At 45.8% G+C, this 22,729-nt stretch overlaps 1 protein-coding gene across 5 annotated transcripts in view; it reads left to right on the top strand.

Moving 5' to 3' along the window:
* The window catches only part of KIAA2012 (KIAA2012 ortholog), a 92,170-nt gene that overhangs the window by 26,417 nt on the left and 43,024 nt on the right, over nt 1–22,729 (top strand). For all 5 annotated transcript variants that reach the window (XM_014528828.1, XM_014528830.1, XM_014528835.1 and 2 more), the window contains exon 8: nt 19,686–19,762. In XM_014528828.1, coding sequence (XP_014384314.1) covers nt 19,686–19,762 — 77 coding nt within the window. The remainder of the gene's footprint in view (nt 1–19,685; nt 19,763–22,729) is intronic.

A 22,729-nucleotide genomic window follows, 5' to 3' on the forward strand; every position in this document is an offset into this window, starting at 1 on the left:
ATCCCAGTGGGAGGTGCCAGGCTGGAGACAGACAAGCCATTTTCTAGAAATTGCAGCCCAGCCAGCTCTCCCTCCCTCTTCGCAGCCTTGGGCTGCTTTCCCCGGTTGAGCACCAGATGAAGGAGGTGGTGTGTGCTTGGGCGGCAGACAATGTGAAAAAAGCATCTGTTAACAGCAGAATCACACTCAGGGATGCGGGAGACACTCTGAGGCATGTGGGGACTGAGAGCCACCAAGGCAACAACAGCTACCACGTCTTTCATTCTCACCATTGTCAGCTCATGCTCGCCCAGAGACGGATGCCTCTATTTAACTCTCTCTCTCTCTCTCTCTCTCTCTCTCTCTTCTCCCCCCCCCCCTCTCTCCCTTTCTCTCTCTCCCTCCTCCTCTCCCTCTGCCTTGCCCTCGCCCTTGTCCTCGCCCCCCCCTCCACACCCCTCCGAGCATGTATACTTGACATCTTATAAGCATAAATTAAACACATAGGTCCACAATTAAACACATAACTCCATTGTGTTTACAGCTTCCCTGCTTAAGGCTGAAATGGGCAGAATTAAGTTCCATTCCTCCCTCCAACGCTCTCTCTCTTTTCCCCCAAGACATGGTTGTCACTTACAAACCATTTCAGAGACAGAGCCCTTCTGTTGCAATCCCCTCCCTTTACACTTGCAGGGCAGTGGTGCTTTCTCAGTTTTGATACAAATGAGCCAAACACTGGCTACCACATGACAGCAGCAAGGGCACCCCTGGGAGGCTGTATAGTCCAGGACAAATCACACCACACACACACACACACACACACACACACACACACACACACAGGCACACACACTCAGGCACACACACACTCAGGCACACACACACTCAGGCGCACACACACAGGTACACACAGCACACACTCTCTCTTACCCAGCCATCCTTATAAAGGGTGAATCTCTAGAATGAATGCCAGAGCCATGACTATGACAAGAGTGCAGCCTGAAAGCTCAAGTGTGTAGGTTGGGTGTATATAAGTGAAGGTGTGGATGAGGGCACATGTATGAAGGCACATGCTAACATGCTTATGTGGGTGCATTGTGTGTTTCTGTGCATTCATGCATACCTGTGTATGCATGTGCGTAGTTATGCAGGTATGCATGCATGTCTGCAAACAAGGTGTATGCATTGATGTGTATGTCCTTGTTCATGTGTGGCACACATATGTACATGCATGCATGCCTGCATGTGGGGTGCATGCTTGCCTTGTGGGTATGCCTATATACATGTGTGTGAGTATGTGTGCACATCTCTGTATAAATATGTGAGTGTTTGTGTCTTCATTCATGCACGCCATGCCTCTGTGTATATGTGTGTGTGCTTGTGTACTTGTAAACGTCTACTTCACTGGTGGCCAACTCTACCCCTGACCCTTTGCCTTGGAGAATGGGGAAGGTGAGGGTAAACAAGCACCTTCCATCTTTCTAAGCAGCTGAGAGAATCCAGCTTCCTTCTCCCCTTGGCCTGAGCCCCTGGAGTCACTGAGCAGCCCCAGCATTGGTCTGAAGGCATGGAGGAGAGGGAGCAGAGGCTGGAATCACCAACCCTGTGCCCAGGGCTGAGCTACACACGCAAGGTGCCCCTCGCCGTCTCGCCTGGCCCCTATGGGCTGCTTGAGCCCCAAGGGGCTGCCTTTTCCAGACTCACAAAATCATGATATAAGCTAGTGGCAGCCCCGCTCTGCTCATCCCTCCTTCACTTCCAGAGGACAGGCACCAAACAAGGGTCCTGCTCTCGAATCCCAGGCACAGGGCTGACCTTGGACTCCGGCAGGCCCTGAGCACAGCCGCCTTTTCCCACCAGATCCAGGCAGCACAGGCCAGGCTCAGCCGCCCTCCCTGCCCTGGGGCGAACACTGCTCATGCGTGGGCTTATTTTCAAGAGGAGTCCAGAGACCCCTCTCTGGGACCCTTGTTGCTGGGTCCACGGAGGAGACGTCTGCCTGTCCCTCCCAGGGCCGACCCAAGGCGAGACGCTGTCGGGCGAAGGTAAGATGGTAAATCCCAGGTCAGCCTCCTTTTCACAGGGAAACGCTTTCCCTGCAGCTTCCAAAACGTCCCGGCAGCAGAGACATCATTAAACACAGACGCGAGTCAGCCAGTTTCTCCCTCTCGCTGACACAGAGGCGCTTCTGTAGCTCAGACATAATAACCCAATGTTTGCACAACAAGTTTCCTCTTGCTGAGCATCTGGAGAGAGAAGTCCCGTGGAATGGCTCGGAGGAGGGCTAATGGGCCGTGCTGATGCCTTGATGAGAAAGATAAAGCCCTTTTGGTATTTGCCCAAACTAAACACCACCTTTTCTCCTCCTTCCGAGCACCTTCCAGAGGTGGAGGTGGCTAATTGGTAATCCGATCAGGCTTCCCTGTGATGTGTGTTGGTTCATTGCTGTGAATCATCTGGCTCCTGACAGATATCAAGGCCGTTTCCAGAATCCCTTCTGGCACGTTCCCTTTTTGGGAAAGAGATGTTGGCTCTGGGCAGCAGCCATTCGGCAAAGGGGGGAGGAAAATGAAGTCAGAGGGTGATGAGTGTCGACCACCAGGAACCATGAGGGTGTGTGTGCAGGAGCCGCGCAGCCAGCAGGCCTCTGGCTGAGGGAGAGCGCAGTCTGCACTGGTTTGGAGGGTTATGTCATGGCTGGCTTCGAAAGGAGAGCGTGGGTTCAGAGCCAAGAGATTTGAGCAGCCCTGGCTTGTCCCCTATGTCGTCAGATGACTTTGGGTCGGTCCCTCGCTGTGTCCAAGTTCCTCATCCCCTCTGGAGTGAGAGACCTGCCTCCTCCACGGACAGCAGCTGGGACGTTCCCTGACGATGGCTGCCTTTTTCACGTTGTGTCCGTTGTTGCTGAACTGGCCACCTCGGACATGGTTTCCAGAAACTGGACTGCATTTGGTTCCAAATTCAGTGCTCAAGAACTTCCACCACCAAGACAGGAGTCTAAAAATAACTTGGTTCCGACGTGGGGGGGGGGGGGGGGGAGTCAGACAGGTGGAGGCCGCTGTCATTGTGGCACAGCTGGTGCAGCAGCTGGAAAGCACATAGGAGTCGGCTCACCTGCTGCACATGTGTACTCTCCGTTCCAGGAGAAATCGCTCCCCCTTTGGCAAAGCAGAAGTCAGAAGCGGGAGAGGAACTATTTAAGTTTGTTGTCACATTGTCCATAGGATGTTTCAGTCATTTCAGTGTCCCGGGCCCCTACCTAGCACAGTGCCTGACGCATACATAGCAGGATCACAATACGTGCTGGTGGAAAGTCTTTCAATAACTTTTCTACACAGAGAAAGAGAGAGAGAGAGAGGGCTGACACTTATGCTGAATAAATGGAGCCTTGCCTGCCATCTTGTCCCACCCCATGAACATTAATCCAACTTGCCTTTCCAACCCAAAGGCGTTCACTGTGAGCTTGTTGAATGAATGAATCAATCAGTCAGTTAGTGAGTCAGTCACCGGCCTCTCTCTGGCCTTTCCTCCATATACAGTTGGTGGGTCTTTAGTCTTTTTTTAATGTTTATTTTTTAAATATGTTTTTATTGATTTCAGAGAGAGGAAGGGAGAGGGAGAGAGAGAGATAGAAACATCAATGATGACAGACAATCATTGATCGGCTGCCTCCTGCACACCCCACCCTGGGGATCGAGCCTGTAACCCAGGCATGTGCCCTGATGGGAATTGAACCGTGACCTCTTGGTTCATAGGTTGACACTCAACCATTGAGCCACACAGGCCGGGCTTTTATTTTTTATTTGGGGGTGGGGGGACTTTTAGTCTTAATGGTGCTTGGATGGTGCCCTGGAAGGTGAGGTAGGACCTTAAACCCACATCTCCCTACAAGGTCCATAGAACAGATCTAGCTTTCTAAGAGTCTATTAATAGGAAAAAGTTGTTGTTTTGTCTTGTTTTGAGAAGCAGTTTACTGGAAAAAAAATTTATTTCTTGCAAAGGATTTGCTCCAACCACACCAAACTCTTTGCAGCTCAGTTTGTTCAAATCCATCTTAATCACTATCCCCTCCCTACCCGTCCAATCTCATCCCCAACTATACTCAGGCCTACCCCGGACGATCGAGCCCCAGACATTCAGTCTTTCTTCTCTTATCTCCCAGCCTTTGCCCAAATTCCCCCCAAATAGAATATAATTTAAGTTCCAGGGGAAGGCTTATCTTTTCTGGGACATTTTCCTTCATAAATCCATCTCATCGCATAGAACTGCCTGGATGTAGCCTCAGATCATTCCTCTCTCTCAATCCCACTTTTGTGATTATTGTATTTATCCTCATCTGTTTTCTGTTTAGCTCCCAAATGTATGAGTCCTAGAGAACCTCTTATTTTTATCGTATGTTCAAGACATGCTTGTTGATTGACTGGATACCCCAGGTGCCACAAAGGAAAGTTCTTTGGGGATCATAGTTTGTTGTTTCATGGTTGTTGTTTTTTAATTAAAAAAAAAAACTTCAATAAAAGGAATGAATATGATCTGTCTTGTCTTTCTGAGAATTTCAGACTTTGTCAACATCTATTTGGAAATAAATTCTTAGGCAATTAGGTCATGATATCTTGCTTTCAGACAGAATAGAGATGAATATAAACCTTCAGAAAAAGAAAAAAAAAAGATGTGAAGACTGGAGATGGAATTTGACCCACTTGGTCACGTTGGGGCATTGCAACACTCAGAAAATTCAGAGGCTTAAAAAAAGAAAAGTTAACTTGGAAGGATACAAGTTAAAACATTGGATATGACCTCTAAATTGCTTATTCTTGATTCAAATATATTTGAATCTATTCTCCTAATTGCAGCAGCAGCAATAGAAGTTTTCTTTCAAAAGTTCTTTTGTTCAGAAGTTTTTTACTGCAGGAAGTTCAAGGAAGGCTACGTTAATGATTTAGGACTTCAGGTCCCATGTAAATTTAAATTCCTGATCTCTTTCAGAATTTCCAATTAACACTTGTTCTTGTCCTAAGTGGATTTTCACCTCCAAAACATGTCCTGTTTTCAATAATTTAATTAGCATCCTTGTCTCTTGCAACTCTTGTTGGTGTGGTGGTTTTAAAATACAGGGGGTGGGCAAAGGTAGCTATATAGTTGTGAGTACGCTAAACAGTCTATTCTCTGTATTATTAAGTATTTATTAATTACTGTGCTATTTGTTATTATTCTTAACCTACTTTTGCCCATCTCTGTATGTCTACAAATCCTCTGACACTTGTTCCTTTAAAAGGGAGAGCCTAGCCCAGCTGACGTGGCTCAATGGTTGAGGGTCGATCTATAAACCAAGAGGTCACAGTTCAATTCCCAGTCAGGACACGTGCCCAGTGTGGGGCGTGCAGGAGGCAGCCAATCAATGATTCTGGTAGGAGGGGCGGAGGCGCGAAAGGGCTGGCGGGGGCCCCACAGGCCGCAGGTGAAGTTCCCGAGAGCTATCTCAGCTGTGGGGGTTGCCACTGAGAACTCTGGGGTCTAAGCCCCAAGCTGGGCTCCCCAGCAGAGAGCTCCAGAACTGAGGCCGGTGCCCAGGTAACATCTGGCTGTGAAAAGCAGGGGATGCTATCTGCCAGGGAGAGACAGCGGGCACCCTCTTAAAGGGCCAACACATAAAATTTCACGTGCAGCCCTAACCGGATTGGCTCAGTGGATAGAGCATCAGCCTGCAGACTGAAGGGTTCCAGGTTCGATTCCGGTCAAGGGCATGTACCTTGGTTGCAGGCACATCCGGGGGTGTGCAGGAGGCAGCTGATCGATGTTTCTCTCTCATCGATGTTTCTAACTCTCTATCCTTCTCCCTTCCTCTCTGTAAAAAATCAATAAAATGTACTTTAAAAAAAAAATTTCACATGCAGCCACTCAGTTTGGGCTCAGGCAGAAGGAGGGCAGAGTGGACTGGAGCTGTGTGAGCAGAAGCCAGGGTTGGGGGCTCAGGGTTTAGAGCTCAGAAGGCAGACACCCCGGTTTCCTGTGCTGAGTCATTCCCTCACGCAGTCAGTGGAGGACATCTTTTTCCTGCAGATCTTTACCATTGAGGCAGCTTCTGCCTGGGGGGAAGCAATTGCCCCACCCTGAGGGAGAACATATTTGGCAATGATACATCTGATAAAGGGTTAATATCCAAAATATATAAGGAGCCCTAGCTGGTTTGGCTTAGTGGATAGAGCGTCAGCTTGCTGACTGAAGGTTCCCAGGTTCAATTCCGATCAAGGGCACATGCCCAGGTTGCGGGCTTGATTCCCAGTAGGGGGCATGCAGGAGGGGAAGACCAACAATTAATTTAAAAATAGACACTTCTCCAAAGTGGACATAAAGATGACTAAGAGACATATGAAAAAAATCTCAAACTCATTGATCATCCGAGAGATGTATATTAAAAGGACAATGAGGTATCACCTCAAATCCATCAGAATGGCTACCATTAATCAACAAATGACAAGTGCTGGCGAGGATGTGGCGAAAAGGGAGCCCTAGCACACTGCTGCTGGGAATGCAGACTGGTGCAGCCACTGTGGAAGACAGTATGGAGTTTCCTCAAAATGGAACTGCCATTTGACCCAATGATCCATCCCACTTCTAGGAATATACCCTATGAAACCTGAAACACCAATCAGAAAGAATGTACACACCCATACTGCTGCTGGAAATGCAGACTGGTGCAGCCACTGTGGAAGACAGTATGGAGTTTCCTCAAAATGGAACTGCCATTTGACCCAATGATCCATCCCACTTCTAGGAATATACCCTATGAAACCTGAAACACCAATCAGAAAGAATGTACACACCCATATGTTCATAGCAGCACAATTTGCAATAGCTAAGATCTGAAAACAGCCCAAGTGCCCATCAGTAGATGAGTGGATAAAAAAGCTGTGGTACATTTGTACCATGGAATACTATGCAGCAATAAAAAAGAAGACTCTTTTACCCTTTGAGACAGCATGGAGGGACCTGGAGAGTGTTATGCTAAGTGAAATAAGCCAGTCAGAGAAAGACAAGTATCACATGATCTCACTCATATGTGGAATCTTATGAACAAAATAAACAAATTAGATCCAGAGACATAGAAGCCTGCAACAGACTATCAAATCTCATAGGGAAGGCGGGGGTGGGTGGGTGGGAGGGAAGAGATCAACCAAAGAACTTGTATGCATACATGCATAACCCATGGACATCGACAATAGGGTGGTGAAGGCCTGGGGTGGGGGACAGGGATGGGCTAGAAGGGGTCAACGAGGGAAAAAAGGGGACATGTGTAATACTTTCAATGATAAAGATTTTAAAACATATAAAAAATAAAAGGCACTTCCTCCTTGCTTTCCCTTGTGGAGTACTCATTCTGGGGAAAGCCAACCACCATGTCTGTCATGAGGCAGTGAAAGGGAGAGGTCCACATGGCAACAGCCAGAACGAGCTCTCCAGGCTTGTGCGTGAGCCACTGTAGCAGGGATGCTCCGGCACCAGAGACCTCCAGACGACTGCATCCCGAGCTGACAGTGGGACTGCAGCCTCCCGGGAGACTTTATCCCAGAATCACACACCTCGTCCACTCCCAGGTTCCCACAGGAACTGTGTGAGATACAATAAAAGTTTGTTGTTTTAAATCACTAGATTTAGGTAATATGTTTTCAGTCATAGATAATATGCGTGGTGTCATTTCCTGATGGTCTGCAATTTGGTAAACAAAAAAGATAAAGGATCCAAGAATATCCCCGCTGGTCTCAAAACACTGATAATTTGGGGGCAAACAGATGCTCATTGGTTGACTTTTCCCTTTGTTCTCCCCATTTGTCATGTGTGATAATGTTGGTTGTGGGGACCCACGGGTAAAAGGATCCTTCGGTGTTGGTGGGACAGTTGACAAAGTATGATTTTCCTGGGGTAGCTTTTCTCTTAGCAGCGATTGGCTTTGTGAAGATGCTTGACATTTAAAGCACAAGTCCTGTAGATGAGGCAGCATGAGGAAGAAGAAAGAACTCCAGACTAAAGTTTCAAAGTCTTGACTCTACCACCATGATTTCTGTGATCATGGGCAAACCATTTCACTGCTTGGGAACTCAGCTGCCCTCAAGGACCCCACAGTCGGTCTGAGGACAGATTCTCAAGCAACTAACTACCACGAGGCGGAATGAGATGAGTGCTGTAATAGACGCCTAAATAACACCAGTCGGGGGTGTTCAAGGAAGGAGCGGTTCATTCTAATCTCGGGGATGAGGACGGGTTTTTCCAGAGAATCTCCATTTGCACTGATTTTTGAGAAACAGTCGAAGTGGATAAAGAGAAGATGGAAAGACATAACCAGCGGAGGGAACAGCATGAACAAAGGCAAAGAGATAGGAAAATAGGGTATCCGTATGGGATGATGTGGTAGAAGGACGATGTTCGGAATGGACTGTGGAGGGGCTTCATGGTGGGGTCGGAGCTGAAAGACAGGCCAGGGCCAGCCCAAGCAAGGCCTCCTATGCGAGGACAGAGCTGAAATGCTGCTTCTTAGGCAACGAGGAATCACAGATGTTTGAGGAGGGATGTCCTACAAGCCAACGTGTGTTCCAGCATGAAGAGCAGGCAAGAGAAAAGGTGGCGAGCTTGGGCTACTGCAGAATCATCCAGACAGTAGCGGATGAGGACCGTGAACAGACACAGAAGGAAGGTGCCCAGGCCACCCACGGGATGTGGGACCTCCACCAGCACCCTGCATCGGAGCAGCCGTGACAAGCCTGTTTGTAGAGCATCTTGACAAAATCGGCTGCAATTCTCATCTCTTATTTTCTGCTCAAATCACCTTTTTTTCTGTTTTCACTTTCAGTTAAGAGGATTAGTTTGCGGAGAGGGTGTGTGTGTGTGTGTGTGTGTGTGTGTGTGTGTGTGTGTGTCGTGTATTTTAATTAAGATAAAGCAACAATTAAGTCCCTGGAGCCTGAGTCATTCCCACGGGCACAACCCTCTCCTGAGTGGCACTCAGCTCCGGCTGCCTCCCTCATTTTAAGTCAAACTCCCAGCAGCACATAAAGAGCAAATCCCAGTGTCACACGCCTCTAAGCCTGTCAGCAGTGCTCTGTGGCTGTGTTCTGGCTGGTGTGCTCCCAGGGAAGAGGCTGAGCTTCCCAGCAGAACACTGTGTGAGTAATGAGTCCTAAGGAAAACCCTGAGAGCAGATTTCTTGGGAGCTGTGAGTGAGGCGAAGGGCAAGGCGGAAGCAGTGATGGAAAGTGTTTGTATAACCCGCCTGTCCCCTCTCACCCCGACACACACCGAGGTTTCTCTTTCATGATTGTTTTAGCCTCTTTCTCCCTCCCAACCACCGAGCACTCAATTCTTGGAGGGAAAATTAACATTCATTATGCAATTTATCTCTCTCCTTTTAATCCAGAGTGTCTGTCTCCAAGGTCCCTTCCTCAATAATTAATGTTTGTTCTCATTTCCCATTCTCCAGAGCATCTATTCTGGAACTGGAGGGTCAACAATTAACACTAATTATGGCTTTTCCCTCTCTCCAGTGTTGGTTCTCAGAATCCCAAGCCGCCACACTGAGCCTAAGTGTGTGTGTGTGTGTGTGTGTGTGTGTGTGTGTGCGCGCGCGCATGTGGCTGTGTGTGTGTGTGTGCACACCAAGGTGGGAAAGCAACAAAGAGCAGCTTTTCCAAGCCTCACCTCACTGTAGCAAACCAATAACCCAGACATTCATTTCCGGCAGCCTCTCTAGTATGGTTATTAACAGTAATGAGACAATGAAGCATAAATACATACGTACATGTGTTTGGGAATTAGTTTTAGTCGGTATTAGATGGATGATCTAGAAATCTTTTGCAGAAATCTATGATTTCCTGGACCTTTTCCTCCCTATTGCTATCTCCTTAATATATCACACCTCTCTCTCTCTCTCTCTCTTTTTCTCTCTCTTTCACACACACACACACACACACACACACTATTTCCTACTGAAAACCATTCTTTCATTTCCCATCCACTCATCTGACCCCTTTGCTATCTATCCTCTCCCCCCCCCCCCCCCCCCCCCCAATCCTCCGGGGCCATTGAAACGGCATTGTTTTAATTAATTTTCATGTGACTGACAAGGACAGCTAGGAGAATAATTCTCACCCATGGTGACTCTAAGAGATCACACACACAAAAATTCATCAGGCCTGTGCAACAGCCTGTCTGTCTCTTTGGCTGTAATCAGATGGGCTAGAATCCCTCACATCTCCCCGGCCCAACCCTTGTATTCACACTACAGCTGGAGGCTGGGCACCTCAGATGCGCCTGCGTCTGTCATCCCACCATTGCTGTGTGCACAGGGCTCTGCGACACATCTGCTGTGCACATCTGGGCACCTCCGCACAGCCTGTGTCAAGCGGTAACTGTTTCATGCTCTTGCTCTGTCAAGAGTTCCCCTCTCAGAAATTTGGCATCATGGTCCTGGCAGGGTTTCTCCCTTAAACATCTTAAATTAAAATATTACTTTCTTCAATGCTTTTAAGCCCTAAGTCAACCTTCTCTCCATGATAGCATCTAGGAATTTTCAAAGCCATCCCATTCATTACGAGGCTTAAGCATCAGGGCATCCATTTTGTGTTTTCCCTTGTCTTGGGGTAAGGAAAATAGCTTTTTTCAAGACTTTTTCACTCTTTAGGTAAAACTCTTCTTGTTTTTCAGCCTATGAATCTGTCAGTTCAAATTTCAGCCATGAAAATGAGGGGTCTCGTATTCAACATCTCCTATAAGTTTAGATTTTCCTCAAAAAGTCACCTGTGCTTCTTGTCTATGTCATTTGACTCACGTACATATTATTTCATACCTAGACCTCCAGAAATACACAGCTTCTCCCCCAATATAGCAATACGTGGGAAAGAGGCTTCACTTCATGAGTTACTCAGGGGCAGCCCTGGGTATGCTGGTCTGAGTGTAAATAGTGGGGGAGAAGAGAAGTCGGGTTGAACCAGTGCTTGTGCTTAGCTGGCCCAGGAAGGAGAATTTTCAGGGATGTCCTGAGGGTTCTGCAGGTCATATGCTGCACAATTATAACAAGATGATATTGGCTCCTAGAATTGTGCACAGCTCAGCTTGCACAACCACAAACTGGGAAACTGAGAGAAAGACTCTCAGGCTTGGATTTTAAATGAAGGACTGAGCCCTGGCTGGTTTTGCTCAGTGGATAGAGCGTTGGCCTGTGGATTGAAGGGTCCCGGGTTCCATTCTGGTCAAGCGCACATGCCTGGGTCGTGGGCTCGATCCCCAGTGGGGGGGCGTGCAAGAGGCAGCCGATCAATGATTCTCAATCATCATTGATGTTTCTATCTCTCTCTCCCCCTCCCTTCCTCTCTGAAGTCAATTTAAAAAAAAAAAATGGAGGACGGAGGCCAGTCCTGCCTCTTCCAAGCTTCCTTTCATATTGTGTTCCCCCCATAGAGAACTAAGCAAACACTAAGAGTAGAGGTTCACTTTGTAGCTCAACCTCCACCCACAGCCATTGCTGCTTCTGCTGCATACCAGCAGGAAAGGATGATTATGTAGAGACTTTCTCTCCTAAAAATAGTTTTTGATTAATAGCAAAATGTGTGTGGTCTTCCTTACTGCTTATTTTTGGGACGGGCAGCAATGAATCCTGAGTGAGGGACCTGCGAAAGGAACAGGAAGCCAGGCCAGAGATGGAGGGCCGGAGCCAGGCTGAGTGAAGGGAACTGTTTCTGCCAGAGACTACAAAACTAGAAGGACAAAAAAAGGCACAGTCATATGCTTGCCAATCTCAAAATCTGTCAGCAGAGAAACGCTCGGATGCCTGGTATTCCATATTACCCTTCCTGCCGTTCTCCTTGGGTGGAGAGGCTGACCATCGTGGGAAGAGCTTCCGTGTCAGTTCTGCTCACTCTCACCCATTGGTTGGAAATGGGTCAAAGCAGCTCTTAAATAGAAGCCTTCAGTAAAGGAGGGGCAGGAGGAGAAGGAGGGGATCATGATGACAGCTACCATTGTTGTCTATCTTTGATAGGCCAATCATTGCGCTGAGTGCTTTACACTCATTATTTCTCTTTATCCTCACAGCAATGCTGTAAGATAAATTCTATTATCTTTATTTTTTATCTAGGACCATGCAGCTCAGAGAGGTTACATGACTTGCCCAAAGTCACACAGCTAAGTGGTGAAGCTGAGATTTGAATCTTAGGAAGCTGGGGGGTTTTTTTAACCACTGCTCAGGGTTAGTGGTGATGTCAGTCTACACAGGCACATTTCCACCTGACAACATGTGAGACGTTAGGAAGCTCCTGACTTAAAAATGACCCGTACAAACAAATGGCTTCTGTTGTTCTTTACTCTGGCCAATTCCCCTTACCAGCATCAGACCCCCTTGTGTGGATGACACTGAAAATGATTTGCAACTTTTAAAGATATGGGAGAAGGAGATAAGCTGAAAAAAATAAATTGTTCAGGAGAACCAAACTCTTGAAACAGATTTTCCAGCAAGATAGGCCTGTTTACAGGGTAGCTCTCCAGACCAAAAATATTCTTCCTAATATGACCAAAATGTTATAACTTCACTTCTACTGTTCTACGATTTAAATCTCACTAGTAATAGACTTATTTTGGATTCAGAAGTATTCTCTTAAAGTACTGATACTGAAAAGCTAATAGTCATTCACACTTTAGTAAAATTTTATTTATTTGCAACCTAGATGAGAACTGCTGTGCTGAGGGACTATAATTTCTGATAGGGGTGGAAACAGAGGTGGGTAATTTTAGGGTAAGTAGGGTTTTAAGGGTTGAAACGTGCCTGACTGGTACAGTGCCCCAGAGGGCTTGGATTAATAGAGAATATTAGCTGTACAGGGAAGGAGGCAGAAGAAGGAGAAAAGTACAGAAAGGGAAATGGTAGAGTGCCAAAGACAAACTATTTCAGAATTGCCCCATATCAAGCTCTATGTCCAGGGAAAGGAAAGAAAACTTACTCCTCTTCTCTATTCCTAGTCCCTAAAAGACCTTCATTAGGCTAATTCAAATCTCGTTCTCATTTCCAATTGTGTGAAAATACTGTTCCCTCTGCCTGAAGCACAATTTCTCATCTCCTCCTAACACCCGACATATTTTTAAATTGTGGTAACATAGACATAACATAAAATTTGCCAACTTAACCATTTTTTAAGGGTAAAGTAGTGTTAAGTACATTCACACTGTTGTGCAACCAATCTCTAGAACTCTTTTCATCTTGCAAAACTGAAACAGTATACCCATGAAATAACTCCCCATTCTCCCCCAGCCCCCAGCCCCCGACAACCACCATTCTACTTTCCGCTATCCCCCAACTTTTACCCCTTTCCCTGGTTAACTCTTACTCACCATTCAGTTCCCAATTACGTTCTCAAGTCGAACTCCCTCCAGGCAGTTTTCCTGTGCCTCCCACCCAATCCTCTCCACCGACTGGGTGGCAGGCCTCTTCCACCTGCTCTCACTGCACCCTGTACATAGCCCATCACAGCATCTCTCTTACAGAATGGTCTACTTTCTAGGCTTTTCTCTCCATTAGACTGCAAGCTTTTTAAGGACAGGGACCCACCAGTACCACGGGGACCTGGCAGAATGCTGCTGGCACACACAGACTATAGGTGTTTTATGTGCATTTGAATAATAAAAGAGTTCAGCTATAATACGGGTTAAACTGGTTTTTTGTTTTTTAAGAATGAGCTGGGAGACTCACCACCAAGCAGAGCATAGTCTTTGCAGGAAAATGCATTCCAGTAGGCTGCCCTTATAAGCACAGAGTACCTCTTTCAGGGCTTAGAATGTAGGAAACGTATTTGTCCCCTTGATTTGCTCAACGACCTTAAAGAAAAACTCTTATATCTCTTTGTGTTTAACATCCCCCATTTGTTTTTTAGGAAAATGGATATAACACTACTCTGAAAATAATATCCCCTGGAATTGAGTTCAAAGAGCAATTTAACAAAAAGTTGTGAAAACTCTATAGGTGATTCCAGTCACTGGAATCACCTATGCAGTTTTCACAACTTTTGTTTCCTTATTGGTCATTTTGTTTTAATAAACAGTTTCAGATAAAAAAGATAGGATTCTAAAAAATTATATAAATGGTGGACATTGATTATTTGTGGACTTGAAGATCGGTTTCAAATAATTGTAAAAGACTTCAGAAGTCAGGGACACATGAAATTTGTCATTTTGCAGAAGCAAGAAGTCAAATCCTAGACATCATGAAGGTGGGAGACAGAAGACCATCACTATACCCACCCAACCGCCCAGCACCCACATCTCAGTGTTGTGGTCTATATTCATTGTAACATCTGCAATAGCTCATGTTACATTATTTTTTTAAAAAAGAAGAACACTGATTTATATATTTTTTTATCATTTTTTCTTTTTTTATATATTTTTATTGATTTCAGAGAGAGAACAACACTGATTTATATATTTTTTAATCATTTTTTCTTTTTTATATATTTCTATTAATTTCAGAGAGAGGGAGAGATAGAAACATTAATGATGAGAGAGAATCATTGATCAGCTACCTCCTGCATGCCCCCTACTGGGATTGAGCCTGCAACCGAGGTATGTGCCCTTGACCAGAATCGAACCCGTGATCCTTCAGTCCACAGGTCTCGCTCTATCCACTGAGCAAAACTGGCTAGGGCTATTGTTTTTGCTTAGTGGCCCTTAAAAGAAGGCCAATTGCTGGGGCTGGTGATGGAAGTAAGAGAAAGTGAAGTGGATTTAACAATTTGATGAGTCTCTGACCCCCAAAAATGGTTTTATAAATTACTCTAATCCTTTGTTTATAGATTCATTTATTTATAGACTCATCAAGAGTCTAAAGAGTTCCCCTTCTTTTTTCATTTCTACTTTAGTTTTATTGGGAATATGATATACAAAGGCTATTCACAAATCTAAGGATTCCCGAAATTCTCGGAATGTGTCCCTCCCAAAGCAGTCAAGATCTGCGGTTCACTTAATGTATGAGATGCACGTGGCATCAGGGCCTTCCTCAAGCAGTGAAGTAGGACTTGGCACAACACATTTTAAGGCTGATATGTGTGTATGTGTATCATTTATATTTCTCAACCCATAGAAAGGTTTGGTATATTAATTTTTGTTCTGTCAAGTGATCAAAAATTATACTTTTCATTAATAATCTATAAATACTGTTTTCTATTTTATCACCCTTCAGATGTTTATCTTCTCATCAAAGAACAAAAAAAAACATAGAGAAGCATGAGGCTTTTCCTCAGGATTTTTTTTCCTCCTGGTTTCTCTCTTGCTGCTTTCATACATCTCCCTGTGGCCTAAGCCTTTTCACTTGCTATTGTCTTAGTTCTCTACGATTTGTCATTTGAAAATTAATGAAGACACCAGTATCAGAACATGTCCAACAGAAAGAATTAGCAAGTCTATTTTACAGAGTACCTAAAGATTATTTATTCATTCATTCAATATATACTAATTGACCACCTACTAATGCCAAATACAGTGCTAGGCACAAGAATACAGTTGAGAGACAAAGTTTATGCCTTAAAGTAGTGGAGTGTGCTTAGAGCTTTGAACGAGCACAGGCTACCTCCACCGGGAGGTTGAGAAGTATTTTGGAAGCAGAGGACACTTAGGCTGAGTTTCTAAGGATATCTGTAGGGAGCAGCCAAGTGGAGAAGAAGAAAGGAGGCTCCAGGGAAAGAGGCCATATGAAGGCTAGAAAAAATGACACCATGGGAGAAGTGAGAGCAGCTTGTAATGCCTGGACCCCAGGGCACACGTAGGGGAGGAAGTGGTGAGAAACTCAGCTGGAGGGGTAAGCAAGAGCTAAATTATAAAGGGCCATAGCCAGCAACTAAGGAATTTATCCCAAAGGCTTTGAGATCCTGTTTACACAGAAATTGACATAACCAGATTTTTATTTCAGAGAAATGATTCTCCCAGCTATGTAAAGAATGGATTGAAGGAGGAAAGACTAGAGGCTGGGAGACCGGATGTCTATACTTATGAGCAAGAATATTTTCTGCACCATTAAGGCCACCACATGAATTAAATGGATCAGCCACTTTGTATGTAGTGCTACCTTCAACCTCTTTTTTAATTCCCTTCTTCCATACATTCTTCCACCAGAAGTATCCTTATTAATCTTATGATATATCTTGATTGGAGGATTTCTCATGTAGCTGATTTTTTTTGTTATTGCTACACAAGTCAAATTTAAATTCCATCATCTAGCTTGCGTTCCATTTGGGGCTTGGTAAACTGCCATGTACCACTGGACCTCTCCATAAAAAATAATTTATGAACTTTTGAGAGAAGTTGGTGTTCCCAAAGCTAAAGCCAGACCCTTGAGACTGAGCTAGCCTTGGTCTGCGAAGACATAAGTAAGTAAAAGGACTGTTATTCCAAATTGGAAGAAAAATATTGCTCTTGCATTTATTGCATTTCCATATTTAAATTCAGAATGACTCATATCTTCTAGATCCGTCTAGTTGGCTCCTTTAATAGAGCTCCCTGGGGTATGTCTTTGGCCTGACGACTTTCTCAGGTCTTGAGCAACTATTTGATATGCCCATCTCACCCTCCTCATCATCCAGGAAGATTTAAAGAGAAAATGTGTAGCATTAGCAAGGTCTTAAATCTTATCCCAAGAACTTGATAATGACAATACCAAAAGGCCATCTTGGGTCTCATTCTCCTACATTAAACAAGCAGACTTGAGATTTATTATAACACAATAAACACCCTATAGGTCATAGACGTCTTGAGTCATATCATATGAAATAAGTATTTTTAGATAGCAGTCCTAAGGAAAGGTCAGCTGGCCTATATAAAGGGACCAGAATTATCCTTCCTTTTATGGTTTAGTTTATACTGGGAAGAATTTCTTTTTAATAATCTGGAATTTGCCTTTGCATCTTCTATTTTGGACCAAAATAAAAACCATGAAGGTACAAAGGCTGACTTTTAGGCCTCCTCCTATTGGTTTCTGCTGTAAGTCCATGTGCAAAGCTCTGAGAAGGCCAAGTTGCTCCCTGAGGTCCGTTTGGCAATGAATAGATCCCTCCTCAATGATGAACCACTGCAAGTGTGGCCGAAGTTCCATGACAGCAGGCTAATGATCAAAGGCTACTCATGCCTCAGAAGGGTACGTGTGGGAAAAGGCCCTAAACAGACTTAAAGAGGCTCCTGCCAGCACCTCCAAAAGCTACTGCCCTTGTGACCACAGAATGTTGGGCCACTTTGGAGCCTATGGGTCTGACGTTGTTTCCCAAGCCCTGACAGCATCTATGGAGGAGTCAGGTGGCCCACGTTGCCTGATAAAGTGACTCTTTGGAGTTCAGTTTCCACTCTGATGCCAGGTGGGACCCGCCAGAGTAAATATGACTATCTTTCCTTTTTAACTAAAACAGTGAACCACAACTTGGCAATTAAACATAGTCAACATAGGTTTAAGTAGAAGGAAATTTTAAGGCATCTTATTCCAGACTAGAATCAGATGCTCTTTCCTGCTATTCAAGTCTTGAGTGTTTGGTGAAGGATCCCATGACTTGAAGGCAGAGGAGGCTTGGGATGGGACCCCATCTAGTAAGGGTCATCTCTGAGCTGCCGGTTATCTGGTGGGAAGGCTATCTCCTTGCTAAAAGCCTGTGGTTAGATTAATGCGCGCATTTGAAAATCCGCTCTGGCCTGATGGTGGGCAGCCAGGGAAGGAGAGTGTTTTCTGTTTATCTCTTTAGTGGCAGAAATGTTCATCACAGGAAGACCGCGAGTTCCCAGTTTCAGGCCGGCCTGGAAGCTGTGCCACCCGTATCTGTGATTGTACACATCGCCTCCGGGATGATGAAAAAGAGCCGGGTCTGTGTTCACAGCCAGTTGTCTGCGTTGGTCAATGAGTTCGTTTCTTCGGCTTGATAACAGGGGTAGAGCTCCCCACATTGTTCAGAGAGGAAGCGTTACCACCCCCATTGCTCTATCTCCCAGGAATGCAGTGTGAGTTGCGTCTCCTCCTCGACAGCTTAGACCTCAGTAAATTATCAGGGTCTTGACCCACGAGATGGAGAAGTCTTAAGCGATTTTTCAGCCTCCTATCTAAAAATGTGTTTACATTTCTTGAACTCTGGCTGACTGATTCATTCTCCTGGTGTTGCAAGAACTTTCCTTATGCGTTAGAATTTATAAGTTTCATTTCTAAGAGACCCATGGTTCCTTTCAAGCCACAGTGAAATGAACCTCATCGCAACACGATTCTGCTGGGCTGGATTTGTCCGGGGGCCAAGCAGCTGGGATGTGGCAAGCTCAAGTGAGGCTAACAGGAGGCAGTGCGATGTGGAAGGGAAAGTACAAGATGCTAAATCAGGAGATCCGGTCTTGGGCTATTTCAAGGGATGGCCCTGAGCCAATCCCAGGAAACCACTCTCTGGGCCTCAGTTTCCCCAGCTGTTTTCAATTTTTAAACGTTTTAAATCTGTACAGAAGCCATTTTCAAACGAGACAGAAGAGGACAGCTGAGAAACAACAGAAAAGGAAAGGTCAGCCCACAAGGCATGCCTGGAGGCTTCAGGTCAAGGAGACAAAGAAGCAGAGTCACATGTGGCCACAGGCTCTTAAAAGAGCTACTTGCGAGCAGCAAGCATGGAAAGAACTTTCTGTTGGACACTCGTCCCACACAAGAGGCTAAACTCCTTTGACAGAGGAGCCATGCGCCTGGCTAAATTCGTTCCTCAAATAAACATTCCTTTATAAACACTGAATTTACTTTCTAAGAGGAAGAAAGAAAAACAAAATAAGCCCTATCCCTCTGCAGCTTGGGGTTTCAATCAGGCAGTCTTGGGCTCGAAGCCTCATTGGTGCCCAGTCAGTGGTTGCCCTATGAGCCAGGAGGTCCTGGTTCAATACTCCATCGGGACGCATGCCTGGGTTGCGGGCTCGATCCCCAATAGGGGGCATGCGGGAGGCAGCCGATCAATGAGTCTCATGATTGATGTTTCTATCTCTCTCTCCCTCTCCCTTCCTCTCTGAAATCAATAAAAATACATTTTTTAAAAACACCTCACTAGTTATACAACCTTGAGGCGGTGACTTTACCTTCGGAGCCTCAGTTTCCACACCTGTAGGGAGCAGAGATAGCACAACCTCGGAGGAGAGGCGTGAGGATGACACGCCAACTCCATGTCTGTGTCTGTGGGGCACCTGCTCCTTGGGGGGCCCCACTGTGGCATCACGCCCCCTCCTCTCCTGTTGCCTCTCCACACTGTGCGGGGAAAGGGAAAGGGGACAGCTCTGATCTCTCAATCTGGAAGGTTGCAGAAGCATTTTCCTGCTTCTGTGAAGTGCTATCATACAAAATTCATATTCGGCAGCATCAGCAGATTTTTCCCATCAATATTTCCTTTTTAATTTCAGCTTTATCTGAGTCTTAGTAGCAGAAAGAATTTAATTTTTTTTTCTTTTAAAGATCAACCAAGACAAGAAAATAGAAATTTGAATATGTCTTAACGCTATATGTAACTGGTGTTTAGACTGCCCATAGAGGTTATGGGTATTATTTGTTGAGTAAATATGAATGCCATCTGTGTAGGTATGTGTGTTTATAATCTTACACATATGAACTAGGTGTGCATGTATATGGTATGTATAAAAATTCATGAGACCTACATCTGACAACTTGGATTCTTTTCTAATTTCTACCACAGCAAACACTGAATTTGGAACCGATCTTCCCATGGATCTTAATAAAACCTCACCTTTGACTGAAAAGCCAGAGAAGCAGGTACAGTATTGATTTTATTTATTTATTTATTTATTTATTTATTTATGATACATTTTTGTTGTTTTCAGAGAGGCAGGGAGAGGAAAAGAGAGAAAGAAACATCAATGGTGAGAGAATCATTGATTGGCTGCCTCCTGCATGCTCCCGACTGGAGATCGAGCCCACAACCTGGGCATGTGCCCTTGACTGGAACTGAACCCGGGACCCTTCAGTCCGTAGGCCGATGCGCTAACCACGGAGCAACCGGCTAGGGCTACAGTATTGATTTTAAATGAGCAGGAGATGGGGAGTCAGAACGTTTGGGTTCTTGTCCTGGCTTGCTGTGTGACCCTAAATGAGATTCTTCCCCTCTCTGGGCCTCATCTGCCTCATCAATAAAATGAGACAAATGAACTATAAAATCCCAGAGGTTCCTTCACTCACAGACTGGGAATGTTTTGTCTGGCTCTTCGTGTTCATGAATAAGCTGAATGGGCTTTTCCCTCATTTCTGCAACATCAAAAAGGGAACAAAGAACAAAGAAAGGTACCATCCATTGAGGCTGGAAGCACTAAGACTTCGTGGCAATGGGCCTGTTTTTTCCACTCCAATTCTCATTCCTAATGTGTGTGTGGGGGCGGGGCGGGGGTTCGGGGACAGAGCTATCAAGAAAAATAACACAAGGATACCTTAAAGAAAGGAGAAAAAGGCTGCATCCGGGTGGGTTAGGAATATCAGTGATTCAAAGGCATATGTTCACAAATATTTGCAATTTTGTTCCTTCATTTGAAGCTTTGAGGCTGGAACTGTCTTCCAACTCTCTCTGGAGAGACAACTCAGGGGAATTCCTGCCGCTGCTCAGGGTTCCCAGACCCTGAAGCAGGAGCAGCCCAGCTCCCGCCTCTCAGGTCGGTCCCTGGTGTGACAGCCGAGGAGCAAGGGCGCTTGATCTCTCTTCTCTCTTATCTCCCACTTCCTGCCCCAGCCCGACTTCCACCTCTTCCCTCACACTCATTAAAAAACAATCTTAAATATACATTTTAATAGATTTTTTTAAAATCTGATAAAAGTCGTTTTTGTTTTCATCTGTGCGACTAGCAGGCTCTGTGGAAAGACCCGAACTTTCCCTGCCAGACACCCAGGCCTGGATCAGGCCTCCGCTGAGCATCCCTTCCCACCACTGAGGAACCACACAACCAACGTTTGCTTTTTTTTTTTTTACATTCCCACTTTGAAGACACACTTTATACAGGATCGAGAAGCTTTTCTAAGAGAGTCTGTAACTGTGGAAAAGATAATATGCTATATATTTCCTTAAAATCTATTTTTATTGACTTCAGAGCAGAAGGGAGAGGGAGAGATAGAAACATCAGTGATGAGAGAGAATCATTGATCAGCTGCCTCCTGCACGCCCCCTACTGCAGATCGAGCCCACAACCCAGGCACATGCCCTTGACCAGAATCAAACCTGGGACCCTTCAGTCCGCAGGCCGATGCTCCATCCATTGAGCCAAACTGGCTAAGGCCATATGCTCTGTTTTGGTAATTCCACAACTCCAAAGGCCCTGCAAATACCTCACACACCCTAAACACGCTCCACATTCACCCAGCCCCGTGGCTGTGTTTCAGGAGAATTGACATCACCTGCCATGAAAAAAGGGGCTCAGTCGTGTCAAATTAAGTCCTAGACTGAACTGTTAACCTCGCAGTCAGAGGAACACCAGGCCAAGGGTCTGACACTCTAACCCTGGGGTCGCCCGTGAGGCTGTGGCAAAACCAGCTGCTCTGAGAACTTCACGTGCCCCCTTCGTGAAAAGAGGGGGGTCGTCCCCCCCAGAGCCAATTGCCTTCTTTCCTCTAGCAGCAGCCCCCAAAAGGAGAACCACTTAAGGAAAAGTCTAGGGAGCCCCACCAGCCCTTAAACACAGAGAAAATGGAGGTGGAGTGGGGGTGGTACCCTCCTTGCCGACCCCCCCTTACTTCTTGAGGCTAATGGCCCTTTATTAGATTAATCACTGACTTCGATTTTAACTACTTCCTCAGCCTACTCCATGTAAATGACTAATTTCGAGTTACTATAAAGCATCTGGAAAGGATTTAGAAACAAATTTCTGCCCAGCAGATTTCAGTTACGTACCTTGATGGATTCCTCTCGCTGTCGCCTTCCACTCTGAAGCAGGCTAGGATATCACACAAAATTGATCTTTATCAGCATCAGCAGTTTCTGCTCTTCCTTCCTGTCCGCGAATTCCCCACTGACTCATCCTCTCCCTCCCTCACTGGGGTCTTCCCATATTAGGAGTTCAGTCACATAAAATGCTTTTACATTTTTATCCTGGCGCTGGCTGCAAGGGGATCAAAAACCCCAAAGGTGGGGTGCTTTGGCAGCCCCGCGCTTAAGGGAGAAGTTACAGACCCAGAATTGGGAGATAACTTCTGAGGGGTGGGTAAGAGAGCAAACCAGCGGGTGCTTGGCAGACGTGACTGGGTTCATGGATGCACCCGGTTCCGGAGGCTGCCTATGGATGCCCCCTACTGGCTGGATTTATTTTTTTATATATATATTTTTTATTGATTTCAGAGAGAAAGGGAGAGGGAGAAAGAGGTAGAAACATCAAGGATGAGAGATAATCATCGATCGGCTGCCTCCTGGACGCCCCCACACTGGGGATGAGCCCGCAACCCGGCATGTGCCCTGATCGGGAACCGAACCGTGACCTCCTGGTTCACTGGTCGATGCTCAACCACTGAGCCACCTGGCCAGGTGGTACTGCCTGGATTTAAACGCCTCTGCTGTGCGTTTCCTAAGCGGCGTCTGCGCTGGGAAGGGGGCAGGAAGATCTGGGGCTCCTGCCTCCAATACACAGGATGGCAAATCGTGGGCCTAGCTCCTGAGACACCCCTCCACCCCTGGCGACGGACCAGGGCCTCGGAGGTGCATCCATAAATAGAAATGAGAGGAGCAACTGACATCAACCACTTCCTAGG

The sequence above is a fragment of the Myotis brandtii genome, unplaced genomic scaffold (genome assembly GCF_000412655.1).
Source record: "Myotis brandtii unplaced genomic scaffold, ASM41265v1 scaffold1162, whole genome shotgun sequence".
NCBI classification, from domain to species: domain Eukaryota; kingdom Metazoa; phylum Chordata; class Mammalia; order Chiroptera; family Vespertilionidae; genus Myotis; species Myotis brandtii.